General features: G+C 37.6%; 1 protein-coding gene across 6 annotated transcripts in view; it reads right to left on the bottom strand.

The window, feature by feature from the left end:
* The window catches only part of TAB2 (TGF-beta activated kinase 1 (MAP3K7) binding protein 2), an 84,920-nt gene that overhangs the window by 28,487 nt on the left and 33,439 nt on the right, over positions 1-22,994 (bottom strand). For all 6 annotated transcript variants that reach the window (XM_058289703.2, XM_058289701.1, XM_058289702.2 and 3 more), the window contains one exon: positions 8,459-8,649. In XM_058289703.2, coding sequence (XP_058145686.1) covers positions 8,459-8,560 — 102 coding nt within the window. In that variant the 5' untranslated portion in view covers positions 8,561-8,649. The remainder of the gene's footprint in view (positions 1-8,458; positions 8,650-22,994) is intronic.

The raw sequence follows: 22,994 nt of genomic DNA, 5'->3' as shown, positions 1-22,994 counted from the left end.
TGTTCGGAAACAATTTTTCATAGGGTCTATTTCTTATTGCATTTCCGAAGGCACAAAATGTCTGCCTGTCTTTTGTAATTTTTTTTTTTTTAAAGATTTATTTTTATTTATTTAATTCCCTTCCCCTCCCCCGGTTGTCTGTTTTTTCTGTGTCTTTTTGCTGCGTCTTGTTTCTTTGTCCGCTTCTGTTGTCGTCAGCAGCACGGGAAGTGTGGGCGGCGCCATTCCTCGGCAGGCTGCTCCCTCCTTTGCGCTGGGCGGCTCTCCCCATGGGTGCACTCCCTGCACGTGGGGCTCCCCCACGCAGGGGACACCCCTGTGTAGCAGGGCACTCCTTGCGCGCATCAGCACTGCGCATGGGCCAGCTCCACACGGGTCAAGGAGGCCCGGGGTTTGAACCGCGGACCCCGCGGACCTCCCATGTGGTAGACGGACGCCCTAACCACTGGGCCAAAGTCCGTTTCCCTATCTTTTGTAATTTTAAAGCTGAGTGATAGATTCAGATTTTGTTGGTTTGAACCATCTAATGATTTTATCAGTCACTGAGGATCACTGTTCAGAAACATGATTTCATTAAAGGTTGAAAAATGATATTGGTAATATCCTAAAATCTAAGATTCTTTTTACATTTATTAAGCTGCCATTCTTCCTTGAAGAACTTGCTCTCTCCAACTATTTGGTTACTCTGTACAGAAGAGATAGGATAAATATATTTCTTCTCTTCACCAGTTTTCAGTATACTGAATTGGTGCTCTACTCTAGTAACATCCAAAGGTTACGAGCTTTTTTTTGGGTATTATCATAAACTCATGTATCTTTAATGTCTTTGATGTGTTTTGAACCACTAGAGGGCCAGTGGGAACCTCCCTCCAGGTTGCCTACTGTGTGCATGTGACATGAACCCAGTTGTCTTTCAAAAGCTTCCTTGCTCTCTGATATGATAGATGGTATATTTCCTACCAAAGGCCTGGAATTAGCCATTTCTTAAAGAAGTCCTGGTTATTCTTACAGGACATATATATTTATAGGACCTCCCTTTATATGTATAAAAAGGGATAGGATGCCCATTTTAAAAAGGTTTGTCCTGCTTTTCTATATATAGTCATAAATATGTATTCTTTTCAGAGCTGCAGAAAAGTCGGAATCATTACTTCCAGTTCCTCTTTCATTTCTGCCTTAAGCTCTACAAAGATCCCAAAATATCAAAGTCCAACCTATGAGCATCCCTCTCAAACTCTGATCCATTCCCTTCTTCAACCAACATTTACTGAGTATGCACTAGGCAAGTAGAAAAGAATATAAATCTCTGCTCTTAAGGATCACACAGACTAGAGAAAATTAATGGGCACACAATTAAATGTAATACAGAATGATAGGTGTTGTAATGGAATTATGTATGAGAACTATGGGTGGAGGTCATCTGAAAAGGATTCAATGAAGGATATGGTATTTAAATATCAAGTCTTATAAATACTCAGTGAACAATTTATGATGCATTTTTTGAAAAATATCAAGTAGCAAATTTCAAACTACAGATCAATCACATCCAGATAATACTGAAAAATTCAATAAACAGGAAAAAATTTCAAGTGCCAACTATGCAGTATTTTTACACTATGACAACTACCAAATATGAAATAAAATTTAAAGATACAAATGACAGCTGCTGCTAATATAACTATTGTAGAGAGTCCATAGCACAAGGAAATGATGAGAGTAGGGTTCTGAGCCATAAATAAAGTCAAAAGGAGAACAACAATGAAGATGCTTTTGTTCTCCTCCTAAGAAGCAAGCTGTTTAATATGGAAATGCACATAGAAGGGAATGGCAACATATGTGATCACTTAACTCTAATTTCTTATATTCTGCATGTTTTGTTTTGTTTTTTAAATCTGGAAAAAGTTCAGAACCAGTACATTAAAGGGAGGATCTCAAGAGAAGGACAGAAGACCACCCAACCGAGAGAGAGAGCAGCCCCCCCAAAAAAGGCTGTCTTCAAATCAATAGATGTTCATACTACATTTAGAGGTGCTTAATCTACCTTTATAGTATAAAACTGTTTTGCCAAATTTGGGAAGACTTATACCCCGGTTATATTCCCAGAGAAGCCCTCCCCATTTCTTTCTTTTTTATTTTAAAAACAATTTATTAAAGTATATCATTCATACATGAACACACATAAACTTTAAGTGTTTAGTAAAAGTCGTGAACTTACAAAACAAAGGTGCATAACCGTACAGGGCTCTCATGTATCACCCTACCACAAACACCTTGCATTGTTGAGAAACATTTGTAACAAATTATGAAAGAGCATCATCAAAGTATTACTACCAACTACAGTCTATAACTTACATTTGATGTATTTTTCCCCAACCCACCCTATTTTTTTTCTTATAAACCATATAATTTCTCTCAAGTATATAATAAATGGCATTTGGTATAATCACAGGGTTGTGCATTCATCACTTCAATTCAATATTACAGCATTTTCATTACTCAAAAACAAACAAAACAAAAAGCAAAGCATAACAAAAAAACCCCCCACTATCACACTCAACGTTAGCGATAATTACAAATCCTATGGATGTGCTTTCACCATTTCCATCCCATTTCCAAATACTAACACCTTTTTACCAATTATACACAGATTAAACCTCCAATTCTCTAACCATATTCTGTTTTCTAGTAACTTATATTCTAGCTACTAACTCCATGAGTTTGTTCAATTTATTTAGTTCATAACAGCAAAATCATACAATAGCTGTCTTTTTGTGTCTAGCTTCCATTCCTTTCTCTTCAGAAATTTCTTGTTAAATCAACTACAAAGCATATTATCTGGATGCCCAGAATGATTATCAACTCAACTGAAATGAAAACATTTCATTTTAGTTACCAGTAGGTGTTAAGAGTGAATACTTTAGGGGGTTTGTTTTTGTAAAACCATATTAACACAGTGAAGGTGACATTACTGGGCACTTGAAGGAAATTCAAAATCATCTATTTTTTTGTTTTTTGATAAAGTAAAAACATGCTTAATTATTATTATTTTTTGAATAGGTAATTTACTTCATGGATTCGAAACAACATAAAAAAGAGTTTCACTCCTAACTGTCCCCTATCTGGCCTGTTCCCTTATGCCCACTATGGGTAACCATTTTTATCAATTTTTAAAAAAAGATTTATTTTATTTCTTTCCCCCAGCCTCGTTGTTGTGCTTGTTGTCTGCTTTCTGTGTTTGTTCTTTGTGTCCTCTGTCTGCTTGTCTTCTTTTTAGGAGGCACAGGGAACCAAACCCTGGGACCTCCCATGTGGGTGGGAGGTGCCCAAATGCTTGAGCCACCTCTGCTTACCCAGTTTTGCTTTAATCCTTCCATTATTTCTTTATGCAAACTGGGGGTGAGAGGGGTGGGGAAATATACATTGCTCTGCATCATTTTCTAAACGTAATACATCCTGAAGAGCATACTGTAAGAGTACTTACAGATCATCTTTGTCTCTGAAAATATTTTTAATAATTGTACAAAAGGCTTTGATACCTTTAGTCAAGGTACTTCAAAATTCCCTTTTTTAATACCAATCAAGTCTCAGACAATTTTATTGAAGAACCTACGTATTGTGATATTAGTTTTTCAATGATTCACTCCAAGTACAGCTTTATTTTACCACAAAATTCCATTTTATTTGGAAAGGGAGCTTCAGGTGACTATCTTTTCCCCATATTTCTGCTCTTCCTCCATACTCTCTTTAACTTCTCATCCCATCCTCATTACCCTCCCCCTTTTTAAAAACAAATAAAAATTTTATTGATACATATTAATTCCTCACCTCTCAATCTCTCTGTTTCCCCTGCTGTATATAGCTATTTCTGGCTATCCTTGCACAATTATTTATTTTTTTATTAAGCAGTTTTATTGAGATATACTCACATACCATATGATTGATCCAAAGTGTATAATCAATGGCTTTTTCTCTGAGTTATTAAAAAGACCTTTATTGTAAAATTGTAAAATAAACAGAAAAATAGATTGAAAGAAATTACAAATTTTAAACTGGAAAGCAAGGCCAGGTTAGATTTAATATAATCAATTATAAAAAATAGATAACATAGCAACATTTATAAATGTAAATGATAATTCAAACATAATAGAAATTATAACATAATTGTAATTTTTATAATACAGATCAAACTATTGGATATAATCTCTAAGAATGAAATAAATTAATTATTGGCTTGGTTAGTTTTTTTCTATTTAGGCCATAATTCTTTCTGGATAATCAAATTTCTATTTGGGAATTCCTCATATCTTATTAGAATGAATTAGAGCAGGTAACAACTTGCCAACTCATAATTTTATGAGGCAGAAAAACACAAAATCTCGTTCAACTGTAGTTATGCCAAATCATTATTTATCCAGGTAGATTATTTAAAGAGTATAATGGTTAAAGAAAAATGAATTATCCAAAAATATATCTCTTCTCCAGTCCTCCTCAATTAAAAGTGTTTATTTTGTATGAAAAAAATTACAGAATACCGACTGCAGGAACAATCTGCTAGTGGCACTGAGTAATTACTGTTCATACAGTATAATGTTATTTTACATTTATCTGGTCTATTCCAGCTCTTTTTTGAGTATTATTTACATGGAATACCTTTTCCCAACCTTTCATTTTTAGCCTGGTTATGCCCTTACATCGGAGGTGGGTCTCTTGTAAATAACATATAGATGACTCATTTTTAAAAATCTATTCTATCAGTCTATGTCTTTTGATTGGGGCGTTCAATCCATTAATATTCAGTGTTATTACTGTAAAGGCATTACTTACTTCATCCATTTTGTCCTTCAGCTCTCTGTTATCATATCATTTTACTGCCTGTCTTATCCTGTAGTTTACCGTTCCTACTAGTCTTGATTTCTAAACTCTTCTCCAAATCTCTCAGCCTTGTTTTTTCCTTTCAGGGTATAGTACCCCCTTTAGTATCTCTTGCAAATCTGGTCTTTTGGTAACATATTCTACCAGCTTTTGTTTGTGAAGACTCTGAACTCACCCTCACTTTTGAAGAACAGCTTTGCCAGATATAGAATTCTTGGCTGGCAGTTTTTTTCTTTCAGTACCTTAAATACATCATATCACTTTCTTTTCTCCTCCATGGTTTCTGATGAGAGGTTGTCACTTAATCTTAACAAGTTTCCCTTGTACGTGATGCTTTGCTTTTCTCTTGCTGCATTCAGAATCCTTTCTCTGTCTGTGATATTTGTCATTCTGAATATTAGGTGCCTACTCCTGAATATTAGGAGTAGGCCTATTAGGATTTTTTCTGTTTGGAGTTCACTGTCCTTCTTAGATATTGATATTTATGTTCTTCATAAGGAATGGGAAGTTTTCAGTCATTATTTCCTCAAATATTCTTTCTGCCCTTTTCCATTCTCTCCTCCTCCTGGTATACCAATAACATGAAAGTTTGTGTGTTTTGTATTGTTCAATTCCCTGAGACTCTGTTCCATTTTCTCCATTCTTTTCTTGTTCAGTTCCCCAGTCTTTTCCAGTTCAGATGTGTTGTCTTTGAAATAACTAGTTCTATAATCAAGCAATTCAAATCTGCTCTTATGTGCCTCTAAATGTATTTTTAATCTCATTCATCATGTCTTTCATTCTCATAAGGTCTGTTACTTTTCTTTGCAAGTTTTCAAATTGTCCTTTATGCTCTCTCAGTGTTTTCTTAGTATCCTTTATTTCTTTAGTCATATTTTCTTTCAATCTCTGAAGTGATTTAGGTGAGTTGTGTGATTATCACTGACTAACTGCACTAAATCCTCTATCTCTTCAGGATATTTGGTTTGTTCTTTTGGCTGGGCCATATCGTTCTGTTTCCTAGTATGGCTTGTAATTTTTTTTTTTTTAAAGATTTATTTATTTATTTAATTTCCCCCCCTCCCCTGGTTGTCTGTTCTTGGTGTCTATTTGCTGCATCTTGTTTCTTTGTCCACTTCTGTTGTCGTCAGTGGCACGGGAAGTGTGGGCGGCGCCATTCCTGGGCAGGCTGCTCTTTCTTTTCACGCTGGGCGGCTCTCCTCACGGGCGCACTCCTTGCGCGTGGGGCTCCCCCACGCGGGGGACACCCTTGCGTGGCACGGCACTCCTTGTGCGCATCAGCGCTGTACATGGCCAGCTCCACACGGGTCAAGGAGGCCCGGGGTTTGAACCGCGGACCTCCCATATGGTAGACGGACGCCCTAACCACTGGGCCAAAGTCCGTTTCCTGTAATTTTTTACTGATGTCCAGGCATCTGAATATGCTGGTGAATTTACTCTGATGGCCAATTTCTCTCTCTTGCCTATTTTTTTTTTCTTTCCACAGTTCTTCTTTGATATTTGGTTCAACTTATTCTCAGTCTTTAAAATGGTCCAGTTTAAGTTTTCAAAATCGGGCCAGGGCCTCACTAGTGGGGCGCAGGTTTTCTCCCAGGGGTTGGATACAGAAAGCTGGAACAGTTTTTGTCCAGGTAATTTCAAGACTGGCCAGCAGGTGGCACTTCTCAGTGTACCTTTCCACAGAGGTGTTTCAGTCTTGGCTTTCCTGTGTTCCTGTGTTAAATTTCCAGATTGGAGGTTCAAGTGGGCTCTGCTGGATGAATTCACTGAAGAAAAAAGCACCCCAACATCCCCTCCCTCTTCCTTTGAAACAGCTGACAGAGAGGAAGATGCCTGCTCCCCTCTCAGTTGGCTGCAGTGAGCCAGGGGTTTTACCCCAGCTTAATGACCATCTTGGGGGTGGGGGAGGGAGCCCTCCCCCCACTGCCATCAGGGCTTGGTAACTCATGTTTGCTGTTCTGGCTTCTTCGATGCTCTGTCTCTCACCCTCCTGGGAGCTATGTAGCACTCTCCTGGTCTGCTGACCCCCAAAGCAGGTCCCTTGGACAGCTGTTGGCCCTTTCTCTGTTGTTTTTGTGAACACATTCAGCTCTGCCTGTTAGTCCATTACCATCTTCCCACGATCCTCTTTCTCCTTTTTCCCTCTCTCACTTTCTTCTCTCCTATCCTATATTGCTAACTGTGAACTATTAATTCATTAACCAAATATTTATTATGGGCCTTCTACTATTATTACTGCTATTAGTATTGGCGGTGATATTTATTGAGCACTTACTATGAGTAGGGTTCTCTACTAGTGGCTTTATATTCTGTATCACACTTAACTCTGTGTGAAGTTTTCTTTTATTCCAATTGTACAGTTAAGGAAAATGAGGGTCAGGAGAAGTTAATTAAATTACTGCTAGTGAATATAAAAATTTGAACTTATGTTTATCACCAAAACATACGCTCTTCACCACCACAGACACAACCAGGCATGTCTAAAGAACTCCAAGCAGCTCAGGATGGCTAAGCCCCGGGGTGTGAGGAGGTGGGACTGGGAGAGAGCTCTGGCTGCACATGAAGACCAGGTTCCAGACCACACAAGACCTAGTGTGCCCTTGACCCCGAAGGGCCTGGGAACAAGGGTGAGGTTTTAGGCAGGCAAGTATATGACAAATATTGCCTTTGGAAAGACACTTGGGCAGTAATGAGGAGGATGGATCAGAGAGGCCAAAATTGGGTTTGACTGAAGACAAGTAGAATAAATAAAAGTGCAGACAAAAAAGGTGCTAAGAGTGTGAACAAAATGTAGTTCTTTGATATCCAGTGTAGGCTTGGAAATTTCATAGAACTGTAAACTTCAAAAATGATTTGTCTCACTGAGCCCCAATTCTTTTTATATTTCTATTGTTAACAAACTGGAAAGTTTTTGAAAGATTCCAGTTTAATCAAATAGGAGGACACAACTATTGCTAAGTATTTAGAGCTAAGAACTATGTAAGAAATCATGAGAGGTTAAAAAATATTAATGGGAAAACTTACAAATTAAATTTAAAATGATAAACATTTTTCTTAAGAAGTGATACCTTGGGTACCATCCAGCCAAACTATTACATTTCACAGGCAAAAAAACCCCTGAAGTATAAAGTGGGCATATTACATGCTGAGTATGCTTGGGGTACCCATTTAGGAAACTAGATTAGAATCCAGTTTCCTGACAATTTATTTAACGTTTTTCTTACTTTTCTATGAAGATCTGAAATTTTAAGAAGTTTTTATGGCAAAACAGGAGAGGGAGAAGAGAAGCAAGTTCTTAGCCAGGTAAATAGAGATCTCTATATCAAGGCTTTACATTCAGATTGCACCAAATTCTCAAGTCTACTCTATGAGGCAGGTCTTATCCACCTTATAGGGGGTACAGAACACTGAAATAACTCATCAAAGGTCATGCAACTATCAGACAGCAGAGCTCATCTCTTTTCATTACAGCAGGGTACCACCATCAAGTTAACACCAACAAGAAGATAATCTAAAAGTCATCTTCCAGTGTTTAAAACAGATACCAGGTATGTATTAATAAATTCAGAAACCGCTGAACACTGACCTGTAACATGCACCTGGATACAACAACTTCGGGTACTTCAGGGAATTTTTGTCGCAGGTCATGTAAAACCTGAAAGTCAATTTGGTGGCTTCCTTGGGCCATTCGTATGTTGCCTGATCAGGACTATCTGTGCGGTAGGCAAGTTTAGGCCTTAGTGGAAATAGTACTCATCTCTTCTTTCCATGCATTTTCTGTGAAAGAGAAAGAAAATTCAATGAGAAATGATTATAGAATAAATAGTATGGATTGGCATTTAATATATATTACAAAACTATTATTTCGGGCTATAATGCTTTCCATATGGTTATACGGTCTTTTCAGTTCGTAATTCCTGATGACAAACTTTTATATTGTCTAATTCCTAGATATTTGCACACTCTATTACAGCTATGCCAAAAGGCATTCAAATGAGAAATTACTGGCAAGGTTGTCTTCCCTATTTTTTTTTTTAAAAAAAGGGGAGTATGAATTACTTTACTGATTTTTTTCCTTAAGGATCAGCAGACAGCTTGAGATAGTAATCTTACTTGCTCTACGAAATACTTAACTCTTTGAATCCTGAAAAGATTGGTTCTACAAATGACTGTGCGTTTTGTTTAGAACTTAATAATCTATCGCCTAATACATTTGATTCTGTCTTAACTTTCAGATATACTTAAAATACGTAACCAATCCATTCTCAGGGGTCAGGAAGCATTTTAGTCCCTCTGCTTCTATTTAAACAGTATTTTTTTAAGAAAAAAAAAAATAGTTGGGGCCTAACCTCAGAGATTCTAGCCTGAGGAGGAGTCTGGACTAAGAATTTTTAAAAGTTTCCCAGGTAATTCTATTATGTGGCCAAAATTGAGGACTACTTTTTTATTCCTAGTGGCCCTAAAATTATCTGAAAGCCCCTTTGGGATATACATACATTAAACCTAAATAATATAGTAATAATATTTAAGATCCATGCCATTTGATTAATAATAAAAATATACTTCATTTTATGATAAATTTAATAGAAAGAATTTCTTTAAATGAATTTCTTATCTTCTACGGTATTTCTTTCTTTCTTTTTTTGAGATACTGGGGCTGGGGAATGAACCTGGAATCTTGGATGTAGGAAGTCAGTGCTCCACAACTAAGACCACTTCGGCTCCCCTGAGTTGTTTTTTATTTATTTTTTCATTTGCTTGCTGTTTTGTTTTTAGGAGCACCGGGAACCGAACCCCAAGATCTCCCAAGTGGGAAGCAGGCGCTCAACCACTTGAGCCACGTCTGTTCCTCTGTAGTATTTAAGACCTCAATAATATAAGCTTAAGAAAGAAACAAGTCTATAGATGCCATGAATGTAGGGATGAAGTCTTTTTTTGTTCACTACTGCATACCTAGCACTCTATACGGAGTTTTCAACATAACAGGAGATATTCAAATATTATTGAGTAGACTTAGTTACAGTACAACTCCTGAGTCTTCAACAGAATAAAAGCTTATTTTAGTTATCAGGCAAATCTTTCAGTTTTTTAATAAATTGGTTACGTTTTACTTAATTCTTTTGTCTATGTGACTTCAGTTTAGTTCTATCTGATAGGTTTAAAATTATTGTCAAACAAGTTACTGGCATTACAGATTCCCCTAAACTCTCTATTTCTTAACACAAAGAGATACAGTTTTAGCTTTTGAATTAAGAGTTTCTAGAAATGGATTACAGGAGGGAAAAAAGTAGTGGAAATAAGCGAATGATATTAAAAAAGTAACTTAAGAAATGACACACATACCACAATACTGTTCGTCTTAAAAGCCCTTCCTGGCTTCCACATCCCTCTCCAACTATGGCCCATTACTTTGCCAATTCTCAGTCTGTACCTTAGACCTCTTGGCAGCCACACCTCCGTTCTCTTTTTCTTCATAACAGGATTAATCTATACCTGACATATATATATTTATTATTTTTTCTATCCCCAAAATGTTAGCACCACAGGACTGGGCTCACAGTAGTGCAATGTTTGCTAAATAAAATATTCTACTATACAGTTTCTTTATATTATTGTCTTCAAATACATTTCAAATGATCTAGATTTGGAAAAAAGAATAATTTATACATTTTGGGTGAGATGAATTCTCAGTCTAGAGGAACCTCTTTATTATTTAAAAGAGGTTCAACTGTGAAAATAAAGTGCAAACTAGTCCATTATTATAACATACAGAAATTGCTAAAGCTCTCTGAAAATCTACTATACTTGCCTTCTTTTCTAATAATGACTACTGAGTACAAAAAGGAGGAAATCTTTCAAAATACAATTGTATTTTTAGGGTTCTGCTTCCAGAAGTGGCGGAGTAGCTTATACTGGACTAACTCACACAAATAATGACTATGAACTCTATAGACAAAATATGTGAAAAATTGGGTGGGGAGTGGTTAGTACTTGGAAGAAGGGAATAGCACTGGGAGAGTTTCCATTTTTTTATGGCTTTTAGCTAGACAGCAGGCTTGGGTGGCTAACACCCAGAAAGAAAACCTGCAGTCTTACTGGCTTGAAGAACCAAAGGACAGAGTTTGGCACAACCACAACAGTTAAACACTAAATGAGTAAATCACAGAAAGGAGAGAACCACAGAAAGGGAGCCCCAAACTCTGTCTAAACGTTGCACACATCTGACTGCCAGCTGCTCATCTGTGAAGCAGATTCCAGGCAGCCTGGCTAAAGACTGAACTGAGCTGAGACCTCAGAGTCTGCAGCTTGAGTTTAGCTAAGTTAGCAGCATACTAGAACAAACATCAATACTCAATGGAAGAACACAATACAATCCAGCCTATCTATGATGTGTCATTCATGATGTCCAGTAAACAACCCAAAATTACTACACATAAGAAACAGAAAAAATTGGTCCAAAACTCAAGAGAAAAGGCAATCAATCGAGAAGAACCCTAAGATGACCCAGATGTGAGAATTAGAAAATAAGTACTTAAGGAGGCTATTATAACAAAATTCAGGGATGTAAGGGCAAATATTCTTGGACCTCTTAGTGAAGAAATAGAAACTATAAAAAATAACTACCTGGATATTCAAGAACTGAAAAATACAAGATCTGAAAATAAAAAATGTACTGGATAGATTTAAAAGCAAATTGGAAATGAGAGAGAAAGAACCGCTGAATCTGAAGACAGAGAAATAGAAATTAACTAACATGAAAGATGGGGAGAAAAATGACTTTACAAGAACAAAAATAGGCGGTGGACTTGGCCCAGTGGTTAGGGCATCCGTCTACCACATGGGAGGTCCGTGGTTCAAACCCCTGGCCTCCTTGACCCGTGTGCAGCTGGTCCATGCGCAGTGCTGATGTGCGCAAGGAGTGCCCTGCCACGCAGGGGTGTCATCTGCGTAGGGGAGCCCCACGCGCAAGGAGTGTGCCCCATAAGGAGAGCCACCCAGTGCGAAAGAAAGTGCAGCCCGCCCAGGAATGGCACTGCACACACGGAGAGCTGACACAGCAAGATGACACAACAAAAAAACACAGATTCCTGTGCCGCTGACAACAACAGAAGTGGACAAAGACGACGACGCAGCAAATACACAGAGAACAGACAGCCAGGGTGGGGGAAGAATGGGAGAGAAATAAATAAATCTTTAAAAAAACACAAAAAAACCAAAAATAAAACAAGAACAGAATCGAATCTCACAGATCCTGGGACAGTATCAAGATATGCCTATCATTGGAGATCCAGAAGGAAAGGGGTGAGAGGATAGGCAGAAAAATATTAGAGGAAATAATATCCGAATTTAGATTTAGTTAAAGACATAAATTTACTGATTCAAGAAGCTCAGTGAACCAGTAACAGGAAAAGTAAGGAAATCATACACAGGCGCAACAAACTGCTAACAACCAAAGAAAAAGAGAAAAGCCTGAAAGAAACTAGAAAAATCAAATCACATATAGAGGAACAATTTGAATGAATGCTGACTTCTTATCAGAAACTACAGAGGCCAGAAGATAGGTAAATGACAATTTTAAGTTCTGAAAGGAAAACAAACAAACCCAAATAACAAAAACAAAAACAAACCCCATACACATCCACCAACCCCACATTACATTAAGGATAAACGCAAGAAACTGTACTTTAAACTGTAACTTTTGTGGAGAAATAACTTGTAAGCACAACCTAAGTACACTACTGCAACGTGGTATTTACTTAATTTCAAAAGGAAAAATGAGAAATACTTTATAAATGTTAATTTGGAAAATTATTTTCAGAAAATTACTTTTAATATCAAAGAGACATGTTTTCTATGGTAAGATGTACAATGACTGATCTTCTGAGAAAAGAATAAAGAAATTCTGTTTTATAGAAAATGTACCTATTAGCCAACTTTTGGTACCTAAACTTCAGCCAGCTCAAATGATCTAGGGGGACTCTAAGGAGTATATACTGAACTACAACAGGAAATACACTGGAAAGACTTAAAAATATGCCATATTCTTTCCTTTCTTAAGAAGAGTCTATAAGCAACTTATACCTGACCTCACAGTAATTATTACGATAGTGCAGAGAGTACTAAAGAATCAGTTCATGGCTCACAGACTACAAATGATGCTAGTTAGTAAACCTTCATATTCAGCATGGTTTACAATAGATTACGGAAGATGTTTCATCGACTATATTTGTACCCATAGGAAGAGACCAGAGTCTCCAGATTAAAAATCAAGACCAAAGAAAAACAACCGGACTTACAGGTCTGATAAAAATCTGGGCATTTACGAAGCAAATAGATTAGAATACTTAAAATTGGGATTGGTCATTTATCTATCCACCACCCATGCACTTACAGTGTATGCAGCAGACACTATGCAGAAGACACAAGCCTAGAATCCCTGCCCTGCCCTGCAGAAACCTCTGAATTAAAGGTACAGCAACACAAGTTTATAATTCAGATAACTATTTACTTGTCTACTATTTTATTTTCTATTCTGGCTGTTTCTGCCAATAGACTGCCTGCCTGCCATCTGTCTTACTGCTATCATCACTGTTTTAATCTCTTTTGTATCACTGAAAGGTAGACACTGGAAAGGAGCATAGCACATTTGGAAAACTATACAGAGCAGAGAGCAACAGGATCCAAATCATGAAGGGCATTAAATATTTGGGGTTTTATTTCAAGAGTAACAGGAAGGCCACTGAAAAATCTAAAGCTCAGAAGTAGGGAAGGTGATATGACTGAGAAAGGTGCAAGAGAAAATATGAGAAGACCAGTCAGAAAATCACTACTGTAGTCTAGACAGGAAATGGTTATAGCTTGTACTACAGAGACAACAATGGAGACCGAAGAGAAAGAGGGAAAAACTTAAGGGATATTTAGGAAGTAAAAATAAACAACTTGGTGATGGATTAGGTATTGGGATGAAGGAAGTGTCAATGTTCATTTCTGATCTGCTCAGCCAGGCAGTGGTCCTATCCATGAAATATGGACATAAAAAAGGTCCAAGAGTATAAAGGGAAGGATTATAGAGCTGGTTTTGAACACGTTAAATCTAGGGTACCTTTTTATTTTTTTTGTAAAATTTTTTTTAAAAGATTTATTTATTTCTCTCCCCTTACCCCCCCCCGCCCCCGGTTGTCTGTTCTCTGTGTCTATTTGCTGCTTCCTCTTTTATCCGCTTGTTGTTGTCAGTGGCACGGGAATCTGTGTTTCTTTTTGTTGCATCATCTTGCTATGTCAGCTCTCCGTGTGTGCGGCGCCATTCCTGGGCAGGCTGCACTTTCTTTCGCGCTGGGCGGCTCTTCTTATGGGGCGCACTCCTTGTGCGTGGGGCTCCCCTATGCGGGGGACACTCCTTGCACGCATCAGCACTGCGCATGGGCCAGCTGCACATGGGTCAAGGAGGCCCGGGGTTTGAACCGCGGACCTCCCATGTGGTAGACGGGTGCCCTAACCACTGGGCAAGTCCACCACCTAGGGTACCTTTTATACATCAAAATACAGATGTCAAGCAGGAATTTGGGATATGTGAGTTTGGACTTAAAGGAGAAGTCTGAGCTGCTGATAAAATTTTAAAAGTCTTCTTTGGTGCTGACATTACTAAAACCTGTGTAGATTAGATAATCCTACCATATAATTCAAGAAACCTTAAGAAATATACTCTTAGTTTATATTTTGGATAAACATTAGTTCATTGTTATTTTTTCCCTAAAGTTCAATATACTTTATAGTACCCACAAACTGACCAGTATAAGAAAAACTGATTTGAAAATATTTTAATAATCTTGTTCAGGAAATATAACATTATCCTGTAGTAAAAACTTTAAATAAAATTTTAAAGAAGAAAACACAGAGTTTAAAAAGCCAAATAGTACAGAAATGTTTATGATGGAAATCAGCAGTTTTCCTGTCTCATCCCTCTCCACCCTTGATTCTGACCCTGTACAGGTAACCGCTGTCGCTGTTAAGCTGCTTCTCCTCTATTTCTGCATCAGATGACTACAGGGTTATTTCTTGAAGATTTAGCTTTCTAACTCAGTCCCTACCCATATATACCATAGATCTCCACTTCCATGTCCACGTGTCCAATTACCCATTTCACAATTTTTGCTTAAATCAATATTCAGTGTTAAATTACTTTTTCTGTAAAGATTGCTGAAGCTTAGTCACTTAGTCTACGATAAGGGATGGACTATATCTACAAGGTTCTGCCCTACATTAGCGTTTTGGGAAGAAAGTATGTTAGTGGGAAAAATCCTATAGAATATTAATAAAATGTGACTGAAAGCTGGTTTTTCTGTTAAGTCCAATGAAACAGAAAGTTCCTGCAATTCTAGCCCCAGGGGAAATTGGAGGAGTGAGGCAGGAAAGGCAAGACACTACTATTGTACTACTGACATTATACATTTAGATGAAATGCATGACTAAGTAAACAAACTGCCTAGATATTAAAAAGCAAGAAAAACAAAACAAAACAAAACCCCCCAAACAACAACTACAGATATATGGAAAAGTCTTTGCCTGCCCCACTATACCAAGCCAGATGGGGCAAATCATATTAAACTTTCTTGGGGGAGGGGGTGGTGGGGAGAATTATTATATGAAACTGTTTCAAAGCCTGGACAAATTTCAGTTTTTAAATTCACTTAAAAGGCTACCATTCTCTGCTGCAAAGTCTGACACACACAAAATTGCACACAAAACACCTATATATGAGTAACACTTAGGAAGGATGGTGCAAAGTGCTTAAATAAAAGATTAGGAAATGAAAGACATCATTTACATATAATAATTGGAGTTAATACAGGTATCAAAGAAGGTTTAACATAAATTTATCAATGTATTTCATTCTGTTAATAGTTAAAATTATTATTATGTCAACAGATAACAGAAAGGACATCTAGGAAAATTTATCCCTGCTTTGGGGAGAAAAAACACCACTGAAGTTCTATCAGGATGGTGTGATAAGCTAATTCTGAACCTCTTATATGGACAACCAGAACTACTGAAAAAAATATTAAATTTGTTTCACTACATAGCAGAGCTTGCAAGGAAGAAAAATTGCCTGGAGCCAGAAACAAAGCCAGAAGATAAGTGCACAAGTTGAAATGCTGTGGTGATATGAGGGGGTGGAGGGAGATAGTGGAGGAGGAGAGGGTGGTGGCAGTAGTTAGTGGAACTGGACACATTCCAGGGGATTTTTAATGCTATGGGAAAAGGAGACAGGTTGTAGGTCTACATGAGAAAGACATCATAAAACAAGGCAGTTGTGTAAAGTCCAGATTCTGGAAAAGCCTCCTTATCAGTGAAAAGGCAACTAAATCTTTACCCACAGCCACATGCAAGCTGTTGACAAAGGCACCTGATATTCACCAGAGCTGTGGGTAGGAGGGAAAAGTCTCCCCTTAAAAAACTAAAATCGCAAGCCTGTATCATGTACAGGTGTGGGATCCAAAGTTACAGTACAGGTGCAGAAGAAACTCCAAACAGAAATTAGCATTAATATTGGCCTGCAACTGGTGATATCACCCGGCACTTGGCAGAAACAAATGCAAAACCACTCTGGAAGAATACTTCCTACCCAGGCAGTGTAGGATTCCTAGAGGAAAAAAAAAAAAAAACATTCTCATGAAAGATAAGTTCCCTAAAGTATAAAAACACAAATAAATAATCTACCATGAGTAAAAATCAGGGGTACCAACAAGATGATAATCCAAAAATGGAAGATAAAAGAAAAACATGAAAGAAGGTATAAAACAAATATATTTAAAATGATCACAGATATGAAAGGAAATCATAAATGTAAGATACAAACTGAAGAGGTAGATTTGAAAAAGAACCAATTAGAACTTCTGTAGATTATACTATCATCACTAAAATAAGTAACTCAACCAATAGGTTAAATAGCAGAAGATACTTGAGAAAAGAGAAAAAAAGTTAATTGGAAAATAGATATAAAAGCAGCAGATATAAAGCAATGGAAAATATAGAAATTAAGAAACACAGAAGATAAAAAAAAAAAAAATACATCTAGAGGATTTCCTGAAAGAAGAATCAAGAAAACGAGGGAAAAGTAAAATTCAGAGATAATGGCTGAGGACTGAAGACAAGTGAGACACTAAGTTCTGAAGAGGATAAATGAAACAAATCTATGCCTGGATACACTAGTGAAACAGACAGTTTCCACCTCAGAAACAACCAAGAGAGAAGAGACCCATAACCTACAAAGGAATAACCTCAATCAGTAACAACAGATGCCTGAAGATAATTGAATAACATACACACCTTTCCCAGGGGAACACAACTGCTGTTCTAATTTTATTGTACAGACCTTTCCGACCCAGCAATTCCACTTCTAGGAATTTACAGAAGGAAATGAACAATCACACAAAAATTACATAAAAGGATGTTTATTACAGCACCATTTATAATGTGGAAAACTTAGAAACAACTAAAATGCTGAGGGGGACGTATATGGGGACCTCATATTTTTTTAATGTAACATCTAAAAGAAAATAAAGGAGAAGAAGAAAAAAAAGAAACAACTATAACAGAAGACTGACTTTTAAAATTATGGCATGTTCACACAATTGATTAAGTAAAGATGTTGCAAAGCATGAGGATTTATCTAAATGTACATGGACAGATGTCTGTTAATACTGCTCAGTGAAGTAAAAGCCGATTACCAAACAATGGACAATATAATCCCATTTACATATTGGTAGACTTTATTTTTACTTAATGATTTTTTGAAAAATTTTTATATTCAAAAATTTACTTTAATAATAAGGGCACTGTCATTTTAGGATTTGAAAAGGAGTATACTGCCAACTGTCCTATGGTTTTCAGCTACTAGATTGCTACAAATGTCGTAAATACTGGTGAATGAAATAATCTCTGAAGTCAGGTTATCTATGAGACACAAAAATTACTGTAAGTATTTGTTTTGAAATGACAGGTATATTTTGATAAATGTAAAAAAAAATCCTATGGGAAAAGGAAAGCCTATTTTTAATACTGAATTCATTTCAGACCCAAACAAAACAAAAACAAGCTCCTTCTTAACATTTGATGTCAAGAGTTTCTTTTTCAGGTCTACAGATTGGATGTCTGGAGAGGTTCTTTGCTTTAGATCCACTCTCATCTTATTTCTGCAATCTGCTTTAACTGTTACTCATTCTCACAACTCATGGCTACCTGTATAAGACGACACTGTGTCTGAATTTTGGTTAACCTTCAGTTTTAGTTACCATGTCCTTCTGATGGCCATACTAAGTTTTCTATAAACATCAGCTGAATGGCAGTTTCTTCTCTGGCTGTGTGGAACTATCATGACCTCTGGTAAGTGGGAGATAAACATTTGTTTTTCTCTAATGTATTAGGAATATTATGACTCAATTAAGAAGTATAAGAACAAACTCAAGAATTCAATTTTAAGAAACCTATTTGAAAACACAGTGTATCACTCCTCATTATCTTCTCTCCAAGTGCATTTCAAGGGCTATTATTGCTACAATTTAAAACAAGTTTTTGTGGCAATACCTTTAAAGTTTAGGAGGTTTCTTTACTGCTGGACTTTACTATGCAATATGAGTCTTGGGTGGAAGTAGGAGGAGATGGGAGATGCAGTATTTCCCAAACTTACATGGGCATGGTCCTTTTATTGTTTTGTTTTGTTTTTTCTTTTTGAGGTCCTGGGGGCCAGGGATTGAACCTGGGACCTCATATGGGGGAAGCTGGCGACCAACCACGGAGCTACCCTGGCGGGATCCCCCCTTTTATTCTTAAGTACCTCGAGGTAGAAAATACACAGGGAAATGCTATCACATAAATAAGGTCATCAAAAGATGGTGTACTCACAGGACAACTAACAAGGAGGTGAAGATGGATTACAACCACACCAAGACACCGAGAGAGTCTACAACTGCAAGAAGAGAGTCCCATCCATCAGCCATATGGAATCAAAGCCCCTTCTCCATTAAGGGTAGAGTGGGCATCACTGTCCCAGAATCCTCAGGAATGGGGAATAAAATATGGACTAGAGTGGACTTACTGGTATTCTACTACAGGTTTATTGTGATTCTAGCAATGGAAGAAATTATCATTGATGTGGAGAGAGTGGCCACTGGAAGTGCTGAAGTCAGGGAGGGGGAAAAAGAGGTATAATATGGGGGCATTTTTGGGACTTGGAATTGTCCTGAATGTTGCTGCAATGAAAGAAACGGGCCATAATATATCCTACCATAACCTATAGATTTGAGTGAGAAAGAGTGTAAACTACAGTGTAACGTATATTCCATGCTAAGTGGCAATGCTCCAAAATGTGTTCACCAATTGCAACGAATGTACCATGCTAATAAAAGAAGTTGTTAATGTTGGGAAAAGTGGGAGTTGTAGAGAGTGGGGCATATGGGAATCCCTTATTTGTTTAACGTAACATTTTATGTCATTTAAGTATCTTTTAAAAATAAATTAAAAATATATTTTTAAAAAACGGTGCTACTAAATTCTTTTGGAATTTATCCTAAGAAATATAATTCAATTTACGTTTAAAATATAAGTGCAGTGCATAGTTTTCTAACAGCAAAAACCTAGGAACAATTAAAAAGCCTAAATTTTGATGAGCTGCTTTGCAAACTAATTTAGTAATACTAGAATATAACGCAGACATTAAAAGTTATAAAAACCTTCAGAAAACACGAGGCGGCGGACTTGGCCCAGTGGTTAGGGCGTCCACCTACATGGGAAGTCCGCGGTTCAAATCCTAGGCCTCCTTGACCCGTGTGGAGCTGGCCCACGCGCAGTGCTGATGCGTGCAAGGAGTGCCCTGCCAGTGTCTCCCGCATAGGGGAGCCGCACGTGCAAGGAGTGCGCCCTGTAAGGAGAGCCGCCCAGCGCAAAAGAAAGTGCAGCCTGCCCCGGAATGGTGCTGCTCACATGGAGAGCTGACACACAAGATGATGCAACAAAAAGAAACAGATTCCCGTGCCGCTGACAACAGAAGCGGATAAAGACGACGACGCAGCAAACAGACACAGAGAACAGACAACTGGGGTGGGGGAGGGAGTAGAGAGAAATAAAATCTTTAAAAATAAAAAAAAGGCTACAAATCAGTGATGTCTACAATGTGAACGTGGTCCTTTTGGTGAGGCACTTAAAAAAAAACACAAGGAAATATTTACAATATTTTAAGCAAAAACAGCATTGTCACATAAATCATTTTCACTGGGGAAAAAATTAAAATTGGAGGTATTACAAACCAAAAGAAAACATATTTGTAAAAGAATGGTAGGATCACAGAAGCATGTCTTATTAAAAACATAATGATCCTTCACTAATATCAAAATGTTTTTGTTAATACATCATTTGGTGAGTATAAAGGGCAACAGGCTTTTAGATGTATGATAGCACAATCGCTAAAGGATGTCAATCTGGCAATATATATCAAAATTAAAACTGCACAATTCTTTGACTTCACAATTCTACTTTATGAAGAGTCTCTAGACATAGTCATATACATACAGAAAAGTATGTGTATATCTTACAGCACTGTCTGTAATTACAAACCACTAAAAAATTTTTAAAAATCTGTTAATGGCAGACTATATAAAAATTACGCTCATTCATATAATGGGATACTATGTAGCCACTAAAAAGAACTAGGTGCTAATGTGGAAGAATTCCCGAAATAGACCATTCAGTTAAAAAACAAAAAACAAATCCCCACCAAATGACTGAAATGCAGAACAATGTTTTGTATTCTCTCATAGGTGTGCTTCTGTTAAGGTGCACACATTTTAGAACACATAGTTTAACGTGAGTAGAACATCTCTGGAAGGACACACAAGAACCAGAAACACTGGCTGCTTCTGGGAAAGCAACTAAAGGAGATTCAATTAATATGTTATATTCTGTATTAAAAAATTTATTCGCTGAAAAGGGACGATGGGGTTTATACCCAGTGTTGCAATTAGACTTGGGGATGGGGGAGTTTCTTGCAGCTCTGAAACTGAGATTACATTTTAAGGCATAATCTAGCTTCCGAACATGTTAACTACCTTATTTAATCAATAAAGGTTCTGAGATTTACACAATTCAAAATGATGCCCTGGGGAAGCAGATGTGGCTCAAGTGATAAGGCCTCTGCCTACCATAGGGGAGGACCCGGGTTCAATCCCTGGGGCCTCCTGATGAAAACAAAGAAGGTAAAGCGTGCCTGCGTGGTGAGCCGACTGCCCACGCGGTGAGCTGAGTGCCCACGCTAATGCTAGTGTGGTGAGCCGACTGCCCACGCGGTGAGCTGAGTGCCCACGCTAATGCTAGTGGGCGAGCCAAGTGCCTCTGGGGTGAAGTGAGTACCCCTGTGGTAAGCTAAGTGCCCACATGAGTGTCTGCGTGGCAAGCTGAGTGCCCAGGTGGTGAGCCAGTGCCCATGCAGTGAGCCGAGTGCCCACCCAAGTGAGTCACGCAGGAAGATGATGACGCAGCAGAAGAGAGATGAAGGGTAGAGTCAGGGTGAAGCACAGAAGAGACCAAAAAACTGAGGTGGCGCAAACTGACAGGGAACCTCTCTCCACATCAGAGGTCCCCAGGATAGAATCCTGGGAAATCCTAGAGGAGAAAGACAAGAAGACAAGACAAAGAGAGACAGATACAGAAAATCACACAACAGCGAATGGACACAGACAGCAAAGACAGGGCAGCAGGGGGTGGGGGGGAGGGAGAAAAAATCTTAAAAAAAAAAAAAAGAGGTTTTGTAGACTGCTCATTTATATATTTCTCTTTAAAGAGATTGATATGGGAACAAAGCACAGAATACAGATTGTACGAGTTAAGGTAAGCTGGAGCATACTGTGCTCAAAGTAAGTACTTATAAAACACTAGGGGCTTGATTTCATTTTGGGTAAGCAAGAGCACATGAGTATAATAGAAGTTTTAATGCATGCTATAATGAAATCAATATCCAGTGAAGAACACTGTGGAGAAATTTTTTTTTCTTTTTTTTTTGGTCTTTATTTTTTTAATATTACATTAAAAAAATATGAGGTCCCCATATACCCCCCATCCCCCTCCTCCCCCTATAACAACAATCTCCTCCATCATTTATCTACACATTTGTCAATACTGGGAAGAAAACAAATAGCAGAGAAGGATTTAACTTTCCTGTGTAAATATACTTTGAACCCCTAAGTTTTAGCAGTGAGCCATAATGGGCTAAAATAAATATATACATACATATTAATATAAAAGTAATACATATTTAAAGAAAAATTAGAAAATAAGCACTATGTAAAATTACTGCATAATAGTCCATCAAATACATAATTTAGCTGTTTTTATAAACAAATAATTAGGGTGCCTCCAATTCTTACTTGGAAATCTATTTAAACATTTTTATTTAAATTATTTCCTTTGCAGATGAAAAATTTATTTTAAATACTTGTAATGTCAAAATGAAAAAATGAAGTAGGCTAACCTTTAAATCGCATTTTTATTTTAAGATTTAAAGTTCTTTTCCCTTTCCCTGTGTATATACTTGTGGGATTTTTTCTAACACCTGTAGAGTATATTGCTTGCCAGCACCAAGTTAGTGGTCTCCACCTGGGGTACACGTCAAAATTACCTGTGGAAGAAACTGGTTAAAAAAAAACACACGGGGGTATCTGGGGGAATAGGAGGTAGGGAGAGAGACCTGAGACTTCCTTTTCCCTGTGTGCGTTTCTGTGCTTTTTGAAGTCTGTATTATATTCACGTGTTACCTACTAAAGAGGAGAGGAAGGAGGAAAACAGTAGCAGTAGCAAACGCAGACTCAGTACCACCAGCTCCACCAGCACCACCAGCACCACCAGCACCATCAGCACTACCAGCAACTTTGCAAACTACAATCCAAAGCTGGAGAAAGTAACTCAAACCTCATGATTCAGAGTGTCTGGACATGGGGCCTAGGCACTGTCATTAAAAGAAAACACTCCATCAGTAATTGTGATGGGCAAAGTGGAGAACCAAGAAACCATTATTTCCATTCTGACAGGGCCAATGATGTTCAAACCAGGTAAATCTTAGAGCAAACAAGTTGAAT

The sequence above is a fragment of the Dasypus novemcinctus genome, chromosome 28 (assembly GCF_030445035.2).
Source record: "Dasypus novemcinctus isolate mDasNov1 chromosome 28, mDasNov1.1.hap2, whole genome shotgun sequence".
In the NCBI taxonomy this organism is placed as follows: Eukaryota; Metazoa; Chordata; class Mammalia; order Cingulata; family Dasypodidae; genus Dasypus; species Dasypus novemcinctus.
The sequence above is the reverse complement of the archived record's forward strand: the minus strand, read 5'-3'. Positions and strand labels throughout refer to the sequence as shown.